This window comes from Manacus candei, unplaced genomic scaffold (genome assembly GCF_025592945.1).
Source record: "Manacus candei isolate 608988 ecotype Guabito, Panama unplaced genomic scaffold, ASM2559294v1 h1tg000035l, whole genome shotgun sequence".
NCBI classification, from domain to species: Eukaryota; Metazoa; Chordata; class Aves; order Passeriformes; family Pipridae; genus Manacus; species Manacus candei.
Window position 1 is genome coordinate 6,210,483 of NW_026138083.1, and position 18,565 is coordinate 6,229,047.

An 18,565-nucleotide genomic window follows, 5' to 3' on the forward strand; every position below is an offset into this window, starting at 1 on the left:
CACCTGCACTGGAGGCAGCATGACACACTGCCCAGGTCCAGACTCGCTTCAGCCCACTGGCACTTTGTGTTCTTGGTACTTCTGTTGAAGTAACTCTGAAAAATCCCATACAAGGATTATGCAAGTCCACTGATGCACTGACAGATCCACTGTCCCCTCTTAGGAAACTTTATCCTCCATATCAAGACAATATGCCATAGGTAAAAGGTGGAAAGTGAGACACTGATAGATTTGTGCTTTGAGTAACTGATCAAGAGGAATTCTTACCACCCACTCCTATGCTGGTGAGCAGTTGTTTGCCATTGCCACTGGAAACCCTGGTCTGGTGATGGTCAAACCAGGAAGGACAGTTATTTTCCCTGTAACTGGTTATTCAAGATGGACTCGTGCAGTCATCTGATCATCTCAATGTCCCAGTGTTTCTCAGTCTAACTGTATTTAATGGGCAAATAATTTGATGTCTGAAAGTCACCTGGGGTTGCACTCTTGTTTTTCCGGCCATTCAGTATATCCCACTTTCTGGAAAGCACATAGAGCACTGTGTCTTCACTTTGAAGAGCAGAAGCAGCCTGTTGTGGGGAATATTAAAGGTTCCAGATTTTCTCCTCCTCCCTATTTCTACTTTCCAAATGAGGCACTACAAGCACAGAGTTAAAAGGTCAGTAAAACTCATTTGCACCTGAACAAATCATGTTCACTGTTCTGGCCTCAGAAAGGGTCACCCATACATATTTTTCAGAATGAAACATCAAAAAGAAACTGAGATAGCCCTGATCCTGCAAACAGACATGCTCTTAGCCTGTATTCCAGCTGGACTGTGTTACATGTAAAGTCAGTCAAGCTCATCCCTCAGAGAGGTTCCCCCCTGTCTGTGCCCTCGTGTACCATGGTAGTTTGGACAGAGGATCTATTCACATCCATGTATTTTTTAAACAGAGTTATTGACATTTCACTTCTCTCTATCTCCTTGTTGTTTTTTTTTCCCATGTGAATATGTGTTAAAACAACTGCATCTTCAAGCCATGCTTTTAGCTCAGAGGCAAAATGACTTTGCTGAAGTCTAGGACCAATCTGGATGGACATATAGACAAAACACTGAATGGAAAGACCCTGTGTGTTTCAGAAGAGGGTTTCAAAGGTCCCAAAAGGATTTAGATGACAGTGACATCAGTAGAGAATAATTCAATGTAGAAAAAGGGGCATCCAAATTTTACTGTGAGTGAGCATTCCGTTATTCCAGGGGAGCCCTTTAATGCTCAGAACTTGAAAGGATTTCTAAATGTTATCTACTCCAAACAAAAGAAAACATGAGCAGCTGCAAATGCTGAGCTGGGTTATAACTTTCCCTTGTAAAGCATCAAGGAACTTTTATTTCCTTGATTGCCATCTAGTGGAAACTGTGCTGTCTGCATTGCATCGTTCCTAACACCATTTCCATCTCGGAGTTCACTGAGCTGTGCAGGTGATTGCACCACTGAGATAAGGGGCAGGTGATTGCACCACTGAGATAAGGGGCAGCTGATGTTCTCTGCTTTGTAAAGTACAGCAAGGACTTGCTAGATCAGGAGATTACACTGGAAGGTGCAGAGTGGCAGAAGTGTTGCTGAGACCTTTATCTTTCACTGACATCAGTACGTTACCAGCAAGAGGTGAGGCATCAGGATGGAAGGGTTAAAGTCATAACCTTGTCATCTCTCAGGTCACAGGTTATTCATGGTGCACACAGTTGGTGTACAAATGGCCCCATCCAGTCGGACCAAAACCAAAGTGTAGATCAATATTAATATTTCTAAGCTATATTTCCTTTGCCTGGGACAATTGCATTCTACAGATTAACTTAGTACTATTTTAGAAGGTTATAACAACTGTGTTGAGATGTGTTACTGAACAAATGGGGTTATATCACAAAAAAATGCTACTGATTTTTTCAACCCACAGTTTGAGCTGAACTGTAGTGTTCCTTACAAGACTCAGTAAAGTGTTCTTTGAAAACATTTTAAAATGTCAATCCAGATTCCTGAAAAGTACCAGAATAATTCATTTTGGAGAGTATTCATTCATGGAGACACCAGAATGCTGGTTAGATTACAGCTCTGCAGAGGGTCACATTTGGCCTGACCCTTATTCCTGTGATGTTTTTTCTTGCTTCTTCCCTGTTTTTCAAGACTTCAATGGCTTTCCTTCAAGAATTGTATGAGATTACCCACACTCAGTCCTTAAGAAATCCCCTAAGTGTCTAACATTGTTCCAGGCCTCCTTGTATTAAAGTCCCACCAGTGCCAAGCATTTTGGCACCGAATCAGTGTATCCATGCCATGTGCTTGTATCCACTTGCCTCCCCCTCTCTCACCAGCAATCTTTTACTGTTTCCTTCTTGAGAAGGACACCTGATGAACTTCATGCAGCCTTGCCCAAACCTTTGCTGAAGCAATGCATGTTACTCATGGTCCTGTCATTGGAAAGCAACCAAAACCTCACTATTCAGAAGCCCTGAGACACTAAGAGCATCAGCAACCCCTACAGAGAACTGCTGGCAATTAGCCTCAGTACTTAAGCAAAGTGATTCCCTTTTGCCTTTAAAAATAAATATGAGTTTCCCAGATAAGCTGCATAACTGGAAGCTTTTTGTAACTCTCCTAGTCACTAGACTGTATTTAATTAAATAAATTGTTGGGTCTTGCCTATTAATAAAGGAAGTTTATCTTTAGGACAAATTCTTCTTTTTTAATGTTGTCTTTTTCCGTACAGGAAAAATAGCACCCAGTAGAAAATCGAAAAGTCCTTTAGAAAAATCTTTGTTAATGTTTTTCCTTCCTCCTTTTTCTTATTTTTAAATAAAGATATGCAGAGCCTCGAGAAGTTGCTGAGGGATGCAATAATATATGGGCAGCCTCGCACCCACAGAGCATGGAGAAAAATTATCATCCTCGTGGAGGGGATTTACAGGTATGTGTGTGTTTTAGAAAGATGAGTACCCTGTCATTTCTGAGGACAGAATGATATATTGAGTGAAGGGAATATTGACTTTAAGTATCTGAGGGAAATCTTAATGAGGTTGGAAGTTACAATAATGTTCTGTGATCTCATAAATACGTTAATTTCCATTATATCAACCTGAACCCTGGATCCTATAGCTCCAGTGGGGTGTTCTGAATCTTGATTTAGCAAATCACAGTGGAGTGGGAGATGTATTGAGAGCAAGACGGATCAGCTGGTGTTTGTTGTCACAGATGTGATAAAATTCATGGAGCTATAGTAGGTGAGTTCTGCTAAGTGAGTAAGCTGAGTTTTCTAGAGTTGTTATGCATGGACAGATCAAAAGACAACTACACTGAATTAGTTAAGCTCTGTGTACCCAGTTCTTACCCAGCTGCTAGAATCTAAAATCCCAAGCTAAACTTAGGCTAAGTGTATCAGCACCTTTCTGGTAATTAGTGCTGGATCTAACAGACTCACACTTTAACAGAAAAACAATTAAAAGACTGGCTTTTAAAGAGTTATTTGGTGGTATTCCATGTAGCCCTAGTCCCTGGAGGAATTCAAATGAGAGAGGCGCCTTTGAGAATCCATCAGATAATACTGGCATCAATAATACCGTGCAATTATAGGGCATCCTAGTCAGGTAGCTCTGGTTTACTCTTGTGGTGCAGTTTACACCCAGTCAGAGACAAACAGTCACTATAGTTGAGCAGCAAAGCAGTGGCACCAGCGAGACTCACCATCCTGGGCTGTGGAGAGCGTTACTGGGAAGGCAACCGTGGGGCTCGTGGATGGCGTGGAGGGGAAGCCACTGGTGGGTAAGTTGGAGAAGGGAAAGGCAGAGATCATGAAGAGGAGGGAAGGGCTCAAGAAGCAGTGTTTGTACAGTAAGAAGGTTTTCAGGTATCTAGGCAAGGCTGCTGCGGTGATGACAGGAGGGGAGGAGCAGGAGAAGGATAATTTGGGAAGTAGGAACACCTGCCCCAGAGAGAAGGGAACCAGAAGCTCTCATTCACAGGACATGACACGGTTTAGAAAAGCAGCATTAAACTTTATATGTAGGGATCATATCCTGTGTTGCTGAAATACAGCCAGGCTGGATGGGCAGTCGCTTATGCCATTTTACTGTAAAATGCTGGCACAGTTGAGCAAGTTAGCTTTTTTGGTAAGAAATCTTTTACAATCTCATGTCATCACAACTTCATAGCTGTCAGTGCTTTCTTTCCACCGAACATTTTCCATCTGCAAAGAGACCAAATCAGTCCTTATCTAAACACCTGTCAGTCAGAGCTGAAGCAGGTCAGCAGCAGATCAGCTGATCCAAAGCAGGCTGAATGTGTCCTTTCAACCAGAATAAACAGAGCAAAACTGCAAATAAACATCACTTGGCACTACTAAAAGGAAGCTCAGATTTAAGGGCTTTGATCATGCAGAAATTAAGTGGACCACCAACATTTTACTGACAAATATCCCCACTGGTCACATGGCTGGCAGAAAAACCTCCAGCTGCTGAGCTTTGTTCGCTTTTAAATCCTTTACCCTGAATATTGACCACAAGACAACAAGAAGGTAGATTGGTGACACAGAAGCATAGATCATTCCAAGCAGTAGGACAAACCCACTGTCAGATATTTACTATATTAACCATAATATAGTAAATATTATATATATTTCCAGATTTAGGTTTTCTTTTCCTCTAGTTTTGCAGTTGGTTTCAAAAGGAGATTTCATTTTCCAAAGATCAAAGAACCTTCTGTTGGAATGCAAAATAAAAACATGTTAAAGCTCAGAGTACCTCACTGAAAAGGAAGCATAATGTTCCTTCAGCTCCATAAAGGCTAAATAATATTAAGACCGCTTGTGCCCTGAGTGTCTATGCTTCTGACAGGCATAAAGTAGAAGAAAACCAATGCTCACCTCTCTGATAGTCTCTCGTTGGAAACCAGCCCTAGCAATAGCTGAGTTGGTTGGTTCATTAGTTGTTTTCATAGTCCAAGAAGATCAGAAATTGCAGAGTGTGGTTTGGTTGTAAAGCAAGTCTGCTCTGGCTGCAGGGCCAGTGCCACCACACCCCACCGTACCATGTCCCTGCCACCACTGCCAGCCCTGGGCACTGCTGGGAACAGGCTCACAGCCCGGGTAGTCTAATCCAGTCAGTAGCTAAGAACATTTCATAGGCAAAAAAAAAAAAAAAATAGCTGGAGAAAGACATATTAGAAATACTCTTTTTGTGTGCATGTTCTTTTCTTTCTTGGCCCACACTTGTTGAAAGACTAAAATTTTCCAGCCCCATATTGGCTAATGTTAGGTTTTCTTGAAGGTTTGCCAGATGACAAATTAACATTCATCAAGAGGGTTTAAGGGGAGGTAGAGTGTAGTTAATGTATCCTTCTTACAATAGTTAATACTGCTTTTTTTTTTTCCATAAAGATTTAAGTTATGCTTCAGGGACAGCTAATACGGAATTTAAATAACTTGGTCAAAGCCATTCTCCAAGTTAAAATATCTTGATTTGCAAGTTTGGCTTGGCAAATTTTTACAGAAATGCTTTTTCCAGAGATGCAAAAGAAAACACTAAGCTTTCCATCTTCAAAGAAATATTGTTATATGGGACACCATAGTCTTAGTATGGTGACGTTTATGGTATGGAAAAAAATTTGCCTTCTGTTTCCATTAGGAGTATGTTAAAGTGTTTACACTGTGCATAAACCTGGACCTACCAACTGGCAAAATTTAAAAAGGGTCATTGTTAGCCAACACGAGCATTTCTGGAAATCAGACTTGTGTTTGAAACCATAAGCCACAGATTTTGCTTGGTTACAACTGAAGGCAGAACTGGCCCTTCAACTTGGGAAGAACTCAAGCTTCATGTCAAACCAATAGCAATAAGTATATGTTTGTTTGCCTTTAAATGTCTCTATTATCTTAGAAAGAAAAAAAAAACTCATCAGAAGTAAATATAACTAGTAGTGAAAGCTGGTCCTTAACTTGGACTAGTCTAGGAGCAAATCTATTCCCTTTGAGTTCCAAACTGAGGGAGACATCTCACCATCAATCTTCAGCACAAAAAACATTAACAACTTTTGGCAGTGACCAAGGCACAAGTTAAGCTGACTTGCTAAATCACATTTTTATTATTTGAATTCCAGCTAATGTTTTCCTTGGCTTCTCCCATTTCCAGTTCTGGATTAATCAGTTGCTGTGTTCTTACATGGTCCGTGGTAGGCTTCTGCTCTCTTCCATGCCTATTTACTTAGGAGTCAGATAGGCCAAGGCCCAGGGCAGGAGTTATGGGGCATCAGAAACTGATCAAAACAGATTGTTTTTCATTTGTTTTTTCCCTGCTTTTAATTTAATTTGGGTATTTTCCCTTCCAGCTAAGAAAATAGCTCTGATCAGTCAGATATTGTCCAGTGCCTTTTCATGTGCTTTAGAAGTTTCCTTGGGATTCAATGCCAGTAGTGTAGGAAATTTATCAAGGTTATTTCTTATTTCCTGGGATTAAGTGACTGGGACTTCCAGAAAAGAATGAGGTAGCATTTAATGTCTTTGACCAGGGACCAACATTGAAGGTTAACATTTCTATCATTTCAGTGTATGGAGTTGTATTTGAGGGCAGAGTTGGAAAGTTTCCTTAAAATTATTGCTCTAAACTACAAAACAGAGATTGTTGTGTGAATGTACGATGTTTATGTAAGAAAACAGTGCCTACAGTAACTGTTAAAATGGAATGAACTGTTAAAATTGGGAGTAACAGGCCAGGAAAGGAGGGATTTTCCCAATTACAAACCAGCCTGAAAGGGGAACAGATAAACTTTTCAAATGTTGAAAACATAGTGGTACTATGGGGCATGTTTAGAGATGCTGAATGATGCAGTTATGAAGTAGATAACAGGTTGAGTATCAGTAAATTAGTTTTCATAACAGAAAAAAAAAATTAAATTGGAACTGTGGTAGCAGTTCTTTTCCCAAGAAGTTTCAAAATTAACTGGACAAAAAAACATCCTGTCAAGTTGAAGCCTCTGTTCCAAATGGAGTGACCATCACAAGTGCACACCTCCTGTCTCTCAAAGCACCTGCTCCACAATTCATCAGCTGCATCAGAAAGAATGTCAGTGGTCTGATAGGGATTGAATCAAGTTTCAAACTTCAGCATTCCCAAAACTTGGGATTATCTTCTCATGTCTGGAAGTAGGTTCAAACTGAGTGTGTACTAACTCATGCATTTGTGCCTGTCCACCAAACAAGGGTGACGAGAGTCAGCTGCAATCTAGAAACTTTTCATCCCTACCACCAAGCTAAGAAATTTTGCTACAAGACAGGGTGTCATAATGAGAACATCTGGCTTAGTCAGAGCCAGTTTATGTTCATTTGCATCCAGGTTTTTTGATGTGTCTCGGGTGCTTGAGCAGATCTGGAAACAGATCCATAGGTTTGTACACAATAGCTGTTTGTACACAAAGCTGAGTGACACAATCAGATTGCGACGGAACCATTACACTTCACTTCTGGCTCTCTGGTTTAAGCTGAGTTGACATCAATATTTACTGAAGAATTCAGTAAACTCCATTTGGGCTTCCCAAGAGATTTTGTGAAGTGAGTTTTATCTTGAAGCAGTTCTAAACAGTGTTGTGCATATCAGTAACCATCTGCCAGGGTCAAAAGAGAGACCAAGAGCAGAGCAGGCAGCAAAACAGGTCATCCTTTCCATCAGGAGGGCTGAGGCCTGTTTGAATGGCAGCACAGAATGCATGCATGAATCCAATAGCACTTTATCCATGGACACTTCAAGGCCATGTTGGGATCTCTGTGAACTGTTATAACATTTATGTCAGCCAGCATCTTTCCAGAGCAGTAAATCAACTCTGAAACTGAATACAAGTGCCTTGTTTTGCTTAGAGTTCCAAGAGAAATCTCCTACTCATATGAGTAAGAAAAGTTTTCATTAAATCTTCTTAATGGTTAAATCTTGCAACAGCCATGAACCAGCTCCATGTATTCTGGGATTCAGCACAACTTTGTTCCCATTCCACAAATATGCAACATTTTTAATTTACCAGTTTTACTCTCATCTTTTTGAAATTAAATGCTGGCTCTCCCATCTGAATCTCCATGAGCCACTAAGCCTAATGATGTCCATATACATGTGGGAAAACTGTTATTGTCCTTCCCTGCCTAGCTGGTCTGCCCAAGCTTTGCTGGAAGGTGGAGGGTGGGATGGCTGTTTGCTTCCCTCTGCAGAGGTGCTACTTGGCACTCTGTCCACACATCCACCCTGCAGACTGACCAGACACAGCTGAGAGCTGCCAAACACAGCAGGTCCAAGCACATCCAGTGGCTCAGGGTAGTTTTTAGCTGACTAATGCTTTGACTCTGGGCTATGTGAGGACTGTGGGCTCTGCCCTTGTATTCATTAGGAAAATAGCTGTGGTGGTTCGAGTTGCTTCTTCCCCAGCTGCCAAGTGTCATTTGGGAAAAGTGAGAAAGCCCAGTCTTCAGGAGCTTGCAGTACAAGCCCACCCTTCTTTGCTGCAAGGGATCATGGTGACAATATACAGCCCCACAGTTGCCTCTTTCATGGCTGGGCAAGACAGAAGGGCAAGATTTGCCAGCAGTCACCTACAGCCAAAATTATGCCTCCAGGCACAGGCAGCCAGGCTCTCTGAACCTCCCATTATGAACAGCACAGGCAACCCTTGTCCATGACTACTCCCTCGTGCTGTTAAACTAATGGAGACTTGCCTATGGGCAGGTCTCCTTCAAAACTGGAGACCAAACAATTTCCAAACTGACTCAAGAGACCAAAGGATGAAGAAGGACTAAAATGGTCAGAAATTTCCTGAGTTCTAAAAACACATCCTGCTACTTTTGTGGTTCCAAACTTCCAGACACACAGTGCAACTAGAGTGACAATAAAACAGCCTGTGAAAGCCACTGGTCCAGGATCTAAAAATTTCCAAGACATTATTGATTGCACTGCTCCTTTATACTTGCTACTTGGGAACAAACTCATGTTTCTGCTCACCTGAAGCTCCTTGCATTTGCAAGTGGATACACCTTAGCTGTGGGCTGTAGCCACAGAGCACTGGTTTTCCTGGCACACAGCACACTGATTTTGTGTTTGATAAGAAGTTTTTATCATTTAAAGACCAGCTTGCTAGAGCTGGTGGAAGAGAACATGTTAAACTCATGAACATGAATACTGAGTGCATCTGAGCATATCCAAGCGTAGCTGTAGTCATCTCACAAAGGTTTTCAAGACATGTCTTCACAGCATTACTATGGATATGTCATCTTTATGAGGTCAGAGAGCATTTCTTATTTATCTCCCTTTCATTTTGCTGTACACCTCCTCTGTGCCTTCTCACTTACTGAAATGGCTGCCAATAGTACAAAAGATTTGTCATCTTTTCTCATTTCTGCAAATCTCAATATGCCACTAATCATAGAATGGTTTGGCTTGGAAGGGACCTGAAAGATCATCTAGTTCCAACCCTCTTTCCACGTGCAGGGATATCTCCCACTGGACCAGGTTGTTCAAAGCCCCATCCAATCTGGCCTTGAACCAGAGATACCCCCCAGAGATAGGGCATCCACAGCTTCTCTGGGCAGCCTGTTCCAGTGCAGGTTCAGAATATTTCCCTTTCATGTATGGCTGTAAGAAAGCAAAAAGAAAAGGAATGGAAACTTTTTTCCTTTTGATTACTAGGTAGCAGGCCACATTCCTAAAAAGTACATACTGAGAGCAACAATTGGCCAAGTGGATTTGAGCTGCCTGTTCTAACCCCTGATTTCTGTTCACTCTGAAGACTGTGGCTGCTTAAAATTATGGCACCAGCTGTGGGTTTCATGTGGTCCATCTCCTGTGTATGTTGGACCCAGCTCCCCTGCACCAGAGGAATTTTCTCTAGAGCTGTTATGCCCAAATATTGGCACAGTAGCTGTTGATGGAGTCAGCAAGAACTAGACTGAGTTATAGCAGTTCTTTATAATGCATTATAATATTTGGTTTATACTGATGAATTGTAATGTGCTGGTTTGGGTGAGTATCTCCCCCTTTCTTTATACATTTCCTTCTCTTTTTTGGCATGCCGACAATTTGCAAATGTTCAAAGACTTTGTGACTGGTTTGGATTGTTCGAATCCTAAAACTTACCTTTGACTTTTTTATATTCACCTGCAAACGGGAAAGGGTTGCAAGTTCTCTTTGAACTGGGAGAAAAAATTGAGGTTCCAGAAGGTGTTTCATGGAATAAGGCAATTAATGACTATATGTTCTGCCAATATCTTAAAGAGAAAGAGTGCAGGAGTTGTTGTTCATCCCTGATTCTCTCCACTTGCAGCATGGAAGGGTCCATCGTGCGCCTGCCAGAGATAGTCTCCTTGAAGAACAAATACAAAGCCTACCTCTACTTGGACGAAGCTCACAGCATCGGTGCAGTGGGAGCAACGGGCCGAGGAGTCGTGGAGTACTTCGGGATGAGCCCTGATGATGTTGATGTATTAATGGGAACGTTCACGAAGAGCTTTGGTGCAGCTGGAGGATATATAGCTGGCAAAAAGGTAAAAGGAAAGCATAAACAATTTAACATCAAGGGGATGGGAAGTACCTTCTTTCTAGGTATGATACATTTCAGTATCTTTTCACGCAGACTGCTTTACATGAGCACTGCTCTAGAGTTTAGTACCACTTTTGCCTGGATCCCAAACGCACATCAAGCAGTCAGACTCTTCTTTTTGTCTCATGTTCACATTATGTAATTTGCTTGAGCTGGGTAGTTTTTGTGCCACCCTAATGATTGTTGTTTGTCTTGGAAATATTTGGACACGTTGTGGTTGGCTAAATATACTTCCCTACATTAATTTGCATGCGGATTGCTCATTACTTTGTTTCGCATTTGTAAACAATGTGTGGGGCAATATTGAGAGATTAAAACCACAGTTTCATCCACTGATAATAAAATTCCTAAACAGTTGACATAGTTGCATTTTTTAGAAGAATGGACAAAGAGGATTACTGAGGGCCTTTTGCAATAGTAAATTGTGTGTCCTCAGTTGCTCCGCGTACATTAACAAAACAATCTCTTGCCAACAACAGATGTCAACAAAAGTAAAGCTGAGTTTGCTTTAACTGGGGGTGTAGAAGAGAAAGCATAATCAGCACCATTGTGAAATGTCATCGGTTTTGTTACTTGACAGAGAGATCAAGTGGCTGCTGATTATTTGCCCTTTTCAGACCCTGCTGAATGTATTTTTTAAGGAGTCTGCTAAATGAGTGGGAAGCCTGTTTACACAGCCCATATGGTTGTTGTCAGGATAACATTAATAAGTGTAGCCCTACAGTAGAATAAAAGTGCTATAAGAAAGTATAAATTGTATATTTCTTACTGTCTTTTTTGGATTTGCCCCTGGAGATCTTAAAAGCGGGTGTCATAATACATCAAGAGTCAATTTGCTCTGTTTCTTCGGCTTCCTGAATTTATATCTGAAGGCTTAACTCTCACCAAAGACAATGTAGCTGATGTAACTAAAAAGTATAGAAAGACTAGACCTGTGAAAAGTAGTCTGAAGTAATTCATGCTCTAATCCTTGGAAGTTACTTTAAATGAAAACAGGTCATTCTTTTCACGCCTGTGTGTGTCAGTAAGCTTTGCCTCAGGCTTCTGAACCTCAGAAGCCTGCTCACCCATTCACCCACTTACATTCATTTCTGCAGCCAAAAACTCAGGGTGGCACTGTTTATTCTGCATCAGCTGGAGCACAGAAGCCTTCTCAGCTATTTACCCAAACCCTTAGGAGTACAGTTGCAATATAGCCATGCATAGCCTGTGTAAGGTTAGGTAAGTCTTTATCCCTACCGTTGGAGCTACTGCATAAACTCATACAGCTCTTTTGGCAGTAACTTGTCTAATCCGCTTTGGGTTGGGTTTTTTCTGATTTTTTTTTTTACCATAGTCCAATTTTCAAGCGTCATCCCTTTCTCAGTAACATGAATTCAGCTTTTAGCATGGTAACCGCTACTCTGATATTATGCACTAGGAGGTATAAGCTGTTGCAACAATGATGATCTTAATAAGATCTGATTTCCTACCAGATCCCTGGATTCAGGAGAGTTACGGGTGCTTTAGATATGCCTACAGTACATCAGTGCTTTTTCTAGGAGCACAGATTGTGCTCTTAGTTGTACAAGGAAATGTTAAAGCAACTATACCAACTCTAACATAACTATCCCTGCCACACTGATGGAAAGTTTCATTTGAAAATTTTTGTGCTAATAGACAAAGATAGACCCCAGTAAGGTGCTTTTCCTGAATTAGGTCATGAGGCAGAGAAACTAGTCTGAAGTCATGTAGGCTTTGCTTCATTCTCAGAGAGGAACTGAGCAGCATTATTTTAAGTGCAGCTGTTCATTGGTCTTGAAATTATTTTGGCTGCTTTGTAATAAGTCTTAGCACAGAAGTAAACAGACTTCTGTTGCAGCTATAACTGCCCCACTTACATGGTAAAGTACTTGCACCTGCCTGATGTTTCTTCAGGCCATGTATTAACAGTGGCAGCCAAGAAAGCAAACCAATAGCTGGTGAAATATAGCTCTTCCTTTTGCATATTCCCACTCCTGCAGTAGTTAAGAGGGAGACCTGCTGTTTGGCCAGCTCCAAGCTCATTCATGCTTTGTTTTGCTTGTGTAAGGGCCTTGTGGACTTTTTACGAACTCATTCTCACAGTGCTGTGTACGCCACATCCATGTGTCCACCCGTAGCAGAGCAAATCATCAGGGCAATGAAATGTCTCATGGGACTAGATGGGACAACACAAGGTAAGCCACCTACTTTCACTTCATTTACTCCAGTTACTTCCAAAGCACCTCCTGGGTGCGAGCACGTGCAATGTGTCATCCAGCAGCAAAGTAGTATGGTAATGCAATGCAAAGGAAATCATTCTTACTGCAAAATTAATATCTAAATCACCATACTTTTAAGTGCTATCAACTCTATTTCTTTTTCCATGCTCATCCACGTGCAGCAGGGATGGAAATATTTTGGAATTCTGGATCAATAGTTGCCAGCCCGTCCTGTTTTGCAGCAAGGAATAGAAATACATGAATTTCCCTTTGCGTATATTATCTGACTTTGTGGGAGGGTTCATAAGGACATGCCTTCACTTCTGGGCTAGGTGCTGTCAGTTTAGCTTCTTTGTACGTCTGGACCTTCAAAATGGCAAGCAACACAAGCATGGTGCAGCATTTCAGAACAGGTATTGTATGTTAAATGACAGTATGAGGAGATGATTATAATAATTCCTACCTCACTCAGATATCAATTGTGGTGTCCAGAAGCTAGTTCTGAAGTACATTTTGTCCCTGAAGAATTGGTTGCTTGGTGTCTTTATGAAAAACCAGGTTTATTTCTATTCCTCTCCTGAAGTTGTAGATGCAGCTACTGTCCAATCCTCTGTGTAACCTGCTTTCTATACAGCAAGCAACAGAACAACTATGTGACATAGCTATCTGCCACTGTTTCAAAGTGATGCTGATATGGATTTGGTATTCTAGGACTTAAACCCCAACATGGAGAAAAACTGATGGTTTTTGAATTTGTATGGTTTTTTCAGGAATTCCTTAGAGTCAAATTATTGTGTAACATGCAGCTAAAGACACAGATTCTGCTCTGAATTGCAATCTCTCTTATACTGGTCCAGCAGCACCGTGCTGTGCTATTTTCTCTTTGTCTGATGCTAACAGAATTAATTCTGTATTGGTCCTCCCTGATAGATTTGACTGGGGTAAGGAGGGAATGGGGAAGAAAAGGGTAGATAAGAGCAGGTGAGATACTGCTTTACACTATTCTGTTGCACAGCACTTCAATGAGGCCAGAATTTACAATACCCCAGAGTACAGAAGGAGGGATAGGGAATCCAGTGCCAGTGCCAAATTCTGCTGAGTGCAACGGCAAAACTACAGCGCGATGTGTAGATGATGAGCAAGCCATGCTTTTGTTGTTTTGGCAGAGAAGTCAAGAGTGGAACAGCTGCTTCCAACTTGAAATTTGAAAGGTCAGGCTTGCATATGCTGATGCCTACATCCTGTTCAATATAAGAGACCAGCTCTGACATCTTTCTTCCACCTCGGGGCTGCTCTCTGCCCTGGCACTTGCCGTGAGAGGGCGGTCTGACACCGAGCCTTCCCAAGACTTCCAGACTTCAGGCACTCGGAGATGCTGCTGTGTGTAAAACATGAAACATGCAGAGCATTTCCAGGCCTTCAAAGTCTGTTACAAATGCTCTTCAACTAGCGTGATTCTGCATGCAGTTCAGTGCAGGATAATAGGACAGCTTGGTTCAAGACAGAGTTTTAAGATGTGCATGTCTGTCTTAGGGCTGAGAGTTTGAAACATTCTCTCTTCCAGAAGCAGAGTTGTTTAGTGACACAATGTTTGTCTTTCTGCACAAAATAAGAGCTTAATAAGTCTTCTGCATGTCCTTTATGAAATAAATTAGTGCTTTGTCAGTTTTTTAAAAAGTGTCTTGTAATATGAAATGCAAATGAGTAGAAAAACAAATGAATAAATCATATATCACAACTTTAGAGCATTGCACAAAGGCTAGCAAACTGGCTATGATGTGTAAAAATGTGTCTTGTCCTTCTGAGCCAGACCCATTATTTTAGTCCATTGGGTTTTCTTTCATGTGGGCCTCCCTTCATTAGGCTGTCTTGTGGACTACAAAAAAACCCCACAACCCAAAACACAGGAAAAAATGCTGTGCTGGACCACATTACAATGCTACTTTGGCACCAGAGAGAGGAAGGTGGTGGCTTAGAAAGGAGGGGAGAACAGAAGGGAGAAAGCACTGTCTCTTCTTAAATATTTTTTATGCCAGGGACAACAGTGACCTTGGCAGAGTTCTTTTAGTCTGCTGACATAGAAAATGGTGAATCCTGCACATAAGTCATTGTTGTGAGGGAGTGAGCTCTGTAGCAGAGACACCTGACAGAAAAGTTTCAAGTGGTACGCAGGGTGCGACAGACCATTTGTTCTCTGGAAGCCTGTTGAATTCATAGAAAGAGTTTATTTTACAATTTATCTCTATTTACATTCTCTTCCCACAGGATGATTTAGGGAATACTTTATAAGGAGATGCCATCCACTGATGGCTTGTCCTCCAGAGGTCATTTCTGTAGGGGAGGGGACCTTGAAAAAACTACTGGAAATGCTTTGCAAAAGAGTGAAATTAGAATTTGCTAAAAAGTTCCATGTGAGCTAGAGGGTGCTTTTTGAAAAGAGGATGAAATAAGGGGATGACAAACATTGTAACACATAAGCATGTTCTTATATCTGAACTTCATGACTGACTCCTCAGCAGATAATTAGAAAACTAAGAGAAGGAAGACTGTTTGGTGATTTAAATTGCTGCTCCGAAAAATCTTTATTTTTTAGTCCTTCACACAGTATTTTATATTTTTCCAGATATGAGGCTCTTACATTCCCTTCATTTTCTTGCTAGTTATTCTCCACTAATTTGTTGAGCAAGCAAGTGATCTAGAAGAGAGTAGAATAGGCGGAATTATATAGTAGGTAATGCCAGAGGCCAGAAGTGCAGTAATACTGCTTGTGTTTATCCTGGTGTATATTCAGTTGATTGATCTTCCATATTTTCTTCCTTTATTTTCAGTTACTAAAATATGGTTATTCATTTGGAAGAGGAATGGTGATGTGCATTTCTAGGATAAGATCAATATACTGGATGCCTGACTGCAGGATACGAACAGATGTTTATAGACACAAGGGGTACATCTTCATTGCAGGGAAAGAACAGGTTAACACTTTAAAAGTAATTCTGTGAAACTTATACTGTTCAACTGGAAATTATCCACAGCAGGTGCCTGTGTCAGGCTACAATGCACGTGGGGATGTCCCATATCAGTATTTGTGTTAGTTGTGAGATATTAATGTCACAGCAGTGTAACTGGGAGGATACTGCAGAGCCCACAGCTAGCTTTTATAGTTTCCTTCTTTTGTCATGTTTTCTGTGATGAATTGAGAAACTGAGGAACAAGAAATGCTGAATAAGAAGAAGGTACTAGCTCCCTCAAAACTGATATACCCTGTTGATCCTGCCTGGGAAAGAGGAATAGGTTGAGGTTACTATGACCAAATGCTTTGTTTCTTGAGTGACTTATATCAAAAGAGTCAGAAGTTGACTACAAAAAAAAGCAAATGTATTTCCATTTTCATGTGAAATCAAATTTTTAGTAGAGTACAAGTTCTGGTGTTATCCAGTGCCATGCTTTACAGGACTGAAAATCAATGGCTTGTAGAACAAGACGCATTTGTTCTTAGTAACATAATGTCATAGATACCATTATAGTTCCTATAATAGAGTTGTTCTAAAGTGTATGAACTCCTGGCAGCTGTATTTCCATTAGGAATGTCATAAGGCAAGAAGCTCCACAGTTCAGTTCATATAGTCTATTTAAAAAAAAAAAATTCATTTTATTCCTCTTAAGCCTTAGTGGCCTTTTCATCTCAAATGTGTCTCTGCTCATTTATTAGGAAATAGGGGGAGCAGAAGTTCCCATGGCATTTACTCTTTAAAATTCATAATATAGATATTCTTTATGTGTTCTCCTCATGGCTTCTCATTACACCACTGGAGATACCTCAGGAAATTCAGCAGCTGCCTTAGTGGTTTTATCCCCGTGATGAGACTGCAGTTGACTCAAGAGTGTTTGGACTCTGCACAAATTTTGAAGTACACTTGCTTGCATGCAACACAGCCCCTCCAGCTGTGACCTCAGACCTCTTTTTTTCCCCCCTTTCTGCATGAGAATACCAAAAACATATTTTTACATTTAAATTTGATAGTTAAAAAGTAGAACCACTAGGCAGACAGAGTTAAGACTGTTAGAAAATCCAAAGCAATTTTCTTGATGACTAATAATAGATGATAGTGGTGTAAAAAGCAAATTGCAGCATTTGCAAAGGCATCATTTTTCTGTTTAAAGCATGGCAAACAATAATTCACCAACAACAGTGGGCATTTTTCATATGTTTTTATGGGATGCTGAAAAATGTGAAACCCTGTCCTCTGGAATCTACTGTTAAAAGATTTGTTGTGTTAAAAGATAATTCATGAGATAGTTTAGATTTAAAGTGTTTCTTTAAAGTGTTAATTTACTTTGCCATTTGTGCTGATTGGTTTATCTTTTTGCAACGACTAGTTTTCATTTTTGTTTTAACAAACTCTGCGTTCTTGCATTTGAGCTCGTTCACATTGTGAGAAGTGGCAGAACACTACTTTCTGTTTCAGCTTGGCATCAAAAAAATTGTTTTTAAAAGTTCCTTTTTAAAACATTTCTGTCTGCCTTAGATTTTTTTTGCAATTTCCAGCATTTTCCTCTGCTATATGTGCTCAACAGTCTTTTGAAAAAAATTAGCTTTGCTTTGTCAGGGTGATTTGTAAATGCAGAAACCTTGGTTCCACATCTCTACAACCTGGCATAAAGCAGCCCTGATGCAAGGAAGAGCAGTCTTGTCCTCTGTTTTTTTCTCCCTCTGCCTATCCCCCTTACTCCTGCCCCTTCTCCCTCCACCAGCATTAGTGTTCATACAGCCATGAATCAGAGAACTGATCTAGCTGAAAAATAACCAACCCTCCCACAAATGGTTTGCCTACAGCCCAACTGGTTCCCTGAGCCAATCTGCCATATGGCTACATGAATCCTAGTGCCAGGACTTGAGCAGCTGGAGCCGAGAGGAACGATCCCTTTTGCAGCAAAATAAATCTGTGCCAGACTGGACTGATCATGAAACTATTGCTGTGAGCTTTAAATCTGCAGGTGATTTAGCAATGGACCCCTTGAACCTGCTCTAAACAGCCTGCAGAATCAGTCATGCTAAAGTCTAGGTTTTTCAAATTCTCATTTTTTGCTTCTCTTGGGCCCTTATCAAACAGAATGTTCCCAGTATGTGGTTACATTTAAAGCCCTAAAGCAAATTTATTCCCTATTTGCACAGCATTGGCTCCATGACCAGGGCTCCCAGTCACGACAACAGTGAAGATGCTAATGATGATAATATGCTGTCACAAATATTATTTGTCTAAGCTGAACATCACAGATGTTTTCCCAGCAGTGGGTGATGAAACAGAGCTAAATTCTGACATCTTGACTCAAAATGAGTAAGACATGCTGTTCCAGTGAGCCACCTGCCATGTGATCCACCTCCCACAGGAAGCCAAATGTATACATGGATGGTCAGTTGATCTGAACAAGCAAGGGCTTTGGACTAATAGTGTTTGCAGTGATTTGCAAGATCTTTGAGGGTTGATCGAATCCTACCTCATTCGAAGTCACTTTATCCATATTCAAATTTAAACCAGTCTTGTAGTCCTCTAGCAGACCCTACCCAGGGATAGCTGTCCCCTGTATCCCCAAATACAACAGTGGAGGGATGTGATCAGACTTGGATGTGACCTGTAGCCTGTTCCCCAGCGAGGAAAGCTTTCCCCAGGGACAGCAATATGCAGCTCCACAACGGAGTCCCTTTGTCAGGATATCTTTACTGCCAGGATAGAGCGTGAGGATCCC

The 18,565-nt window shown here is 41.0% G+C and overlaps 1 protein-coding gene across 14 annotated transcripts in view; it reads left to right on the plus strand.

Moving 5' to 3' along the window:
• Positions 1–18,565, plus strand: part of SPTLC3 (serine palmitoyltransferase long chain base subunit 3) — a 166,499-nt gene that overhangs the window by 122,497 nt on the left and 25,437 nt on the right. For all 14 annotated transcript variants that reach the window (XR_007905367.1, XR_007905366.1, XM_051792753.1 and 11 more), the window contains 3 exons: positions 2,841–2,946; positions 10,323–10,542; positions 12,670–12,796. Coding sequence is in view for 12 of the 14 variants with exons in the window: in XM_051792753.1 (XP_051648713.1) it covers positions 2,841–2,946; positions 10,323–10,542; positions 12,670–12,796 (453 nt within the window). In the remaining 2 variants the exon portion in view is untranslated. The remainder of the gene's footprint in view (positions 1–2,840; positions 2,947–10,322; positions 10,543–12,669; positions 12,797–18,565) is intronic.